General features: G+C 73.0%; 1 protein-coding gene across 1 annotated transcript in view; it reads left to right on the top strand.

The window, feature by feature from the left end:
* Nucleotides 1-1163: 1163 nt before the first annotated feature.
* Nucleotides 1164-1581, top strand: part of H696_01384 (translation initiation factor 4A) — a gene marked incomplete at both ends in the record, with an annotated part of 3253 nt that continues 2835 nt past the window's right edge. The window contains one exon of the mRNA XM_009495279.1: nucleotides 1164-1195. Within this exon, the coding sequence (XP_009493554.1) occupies nucleotides 1164-1195 (32 nt within the window). The remainder of the gene's footprint in view (nucleotides 1196-1581) is intronic.

Here is a 1581-nt window from a genome sequence, read left to right as displayed (position 1 = left end):
CCCAGGGTCCGGGCGCCCTTGGGGCGGGCCTGCGGGCGGGCCTCGCCGGGGCTGCGCCACCGCGGCTTGTCCAGCCCCACAATCGGCCCGCTCTGGGGGGGGGGGACAGAGGGGCCACGGGGCCGGGGGAGGACACTCTCTCGCCCTGCCGCGCCCGCGGCCCGGGGGGGGGGACTGTGCAGGCGGCGGAGCCACGCAGGTGCCACCGAGGGCCGGGCGAGGGACGCCCCCGCGCTGGCGCCGCCGCGCGTGGGCCCCGCCGCGAAATCTCCTTCTCCAGGAACAAGCGTGGCTCTGGGTATGGGGCGTCGGCAATCTGGGAGTGAAGAATTCCGGCTGCCGACGGATTCCGGGCGCGTGCACGGGGGCGTGGTGGTGTGAGGCCGAAAGTGTGGCCGCAATGTTATTCCCCGATGTCGCGTGATGGGCGTGCGTGCTCTCATGTCAAGCCGTCCGAAGCCCCGGGAGCGCGGCACCCCCCTCGGCCGGCTGGCTTCCCGAACTTAAGCGAGGTATAAGGGGGCGGGGGGGGGGTTCGAGAGGAGGGCGGGCGCGCGCGGCAGTCTCGCCAGGCGCGCCGTTGTATATATCCCCCTCACCAGTGGGGCTCGGCACAAATGGCCACTTTATAATGCCGGTCGCATATATTCGCGTTTGGTGGCGCATCCGCTGCCGCTCGGCCAGGTGGGGATATCCCCCCCCCCAAAGGGGAGGGGGGTGCCTGCGGACCCCCTCGGCTTGGGAGACTAGACTGGGGCAAGCAGGCCCCGACAGGGGGGTGGCTCGACGGAACCTAGGCCGGAAAGTTAAACCTAACTACCATGCGGCGGCGGCTGTAAAACCCCCCCCCCCCCCCTCCTGCCCCTGCCGTCGGTGTCTCGGGCCCCCGCCGCGCGCCAGTGCTGTTTTCTCGCCGGTCCCCCGCGCCGGGCGGGGTGTTTGTTTGTGGCCCGCCGCGCCGCCTTGTCTTTTTTTTTTTCTTGCCACGCCCCCATGTGCGGGGCACCCAGCTAGGGAGGGGCGGGGGCCCATTTCCGCCGGAGCCCTCTGTGCACCCCCGGCGTGCATGTGCACGCGAGACCGCCCTTACAGATGTCATCGCCCCGGCGACGGGGGAGCCCGGCAGCGGACACATGCGGACAGTGACATTCCTGGAGCCGTGCATGTGGGTGCGGGTGTGCGCGCGCTTGTTCGGGTGCGCGCCCGCGCCCTGCGCGAGGTGGCCACGCGTGGCCGTGCCCTCCCCCCTCGCGGCCGGGCGCCCGGGGATACCGGCCGTCTAGACAGGGGCGGGGCGGGGGGGGGGGGGGGGCTGTATCGCGCGCAAGACGCCAGCCTGGCTGGCCGGGCGGCCCGGGAGGGGGCGCCTGGCGGGGCTGCGCGAGGCTCTGCCCTGTGCGACGCCCGGCCGACTGGCACGAGACCCGGCTAGGTGGCAGGGGACCCTCGGGAGCCGGTCCACCATAGCACGGGGGCGTGCGCGGGCTTCGTGGCGAAGAAAATTCGAGAGGGCCTGGCGCGCCTTGTGAGCGCGGCACCCACAGCCGCGGCGGGGTGGACGCGCGGCAGCCCTGGCGTGCA

This window comes from Fonticula alba (genome assembly GCF_000388065.1).
Source record: "Fonticula alba strain ATCC 38817 unplaced genomic scaffold supercont2.2, whole genome shotgun sequence".
Lineage (NCBI taxonomy): Eukaryota > Rotosphaerida > Fonticulaceae > Fonticula > Fonticula alba.
The sequence above is the reverse complement of the archived record's forward strand: the minus strand, read 5'-3'. Positions and strand labels throughout refer to the sequence as shown.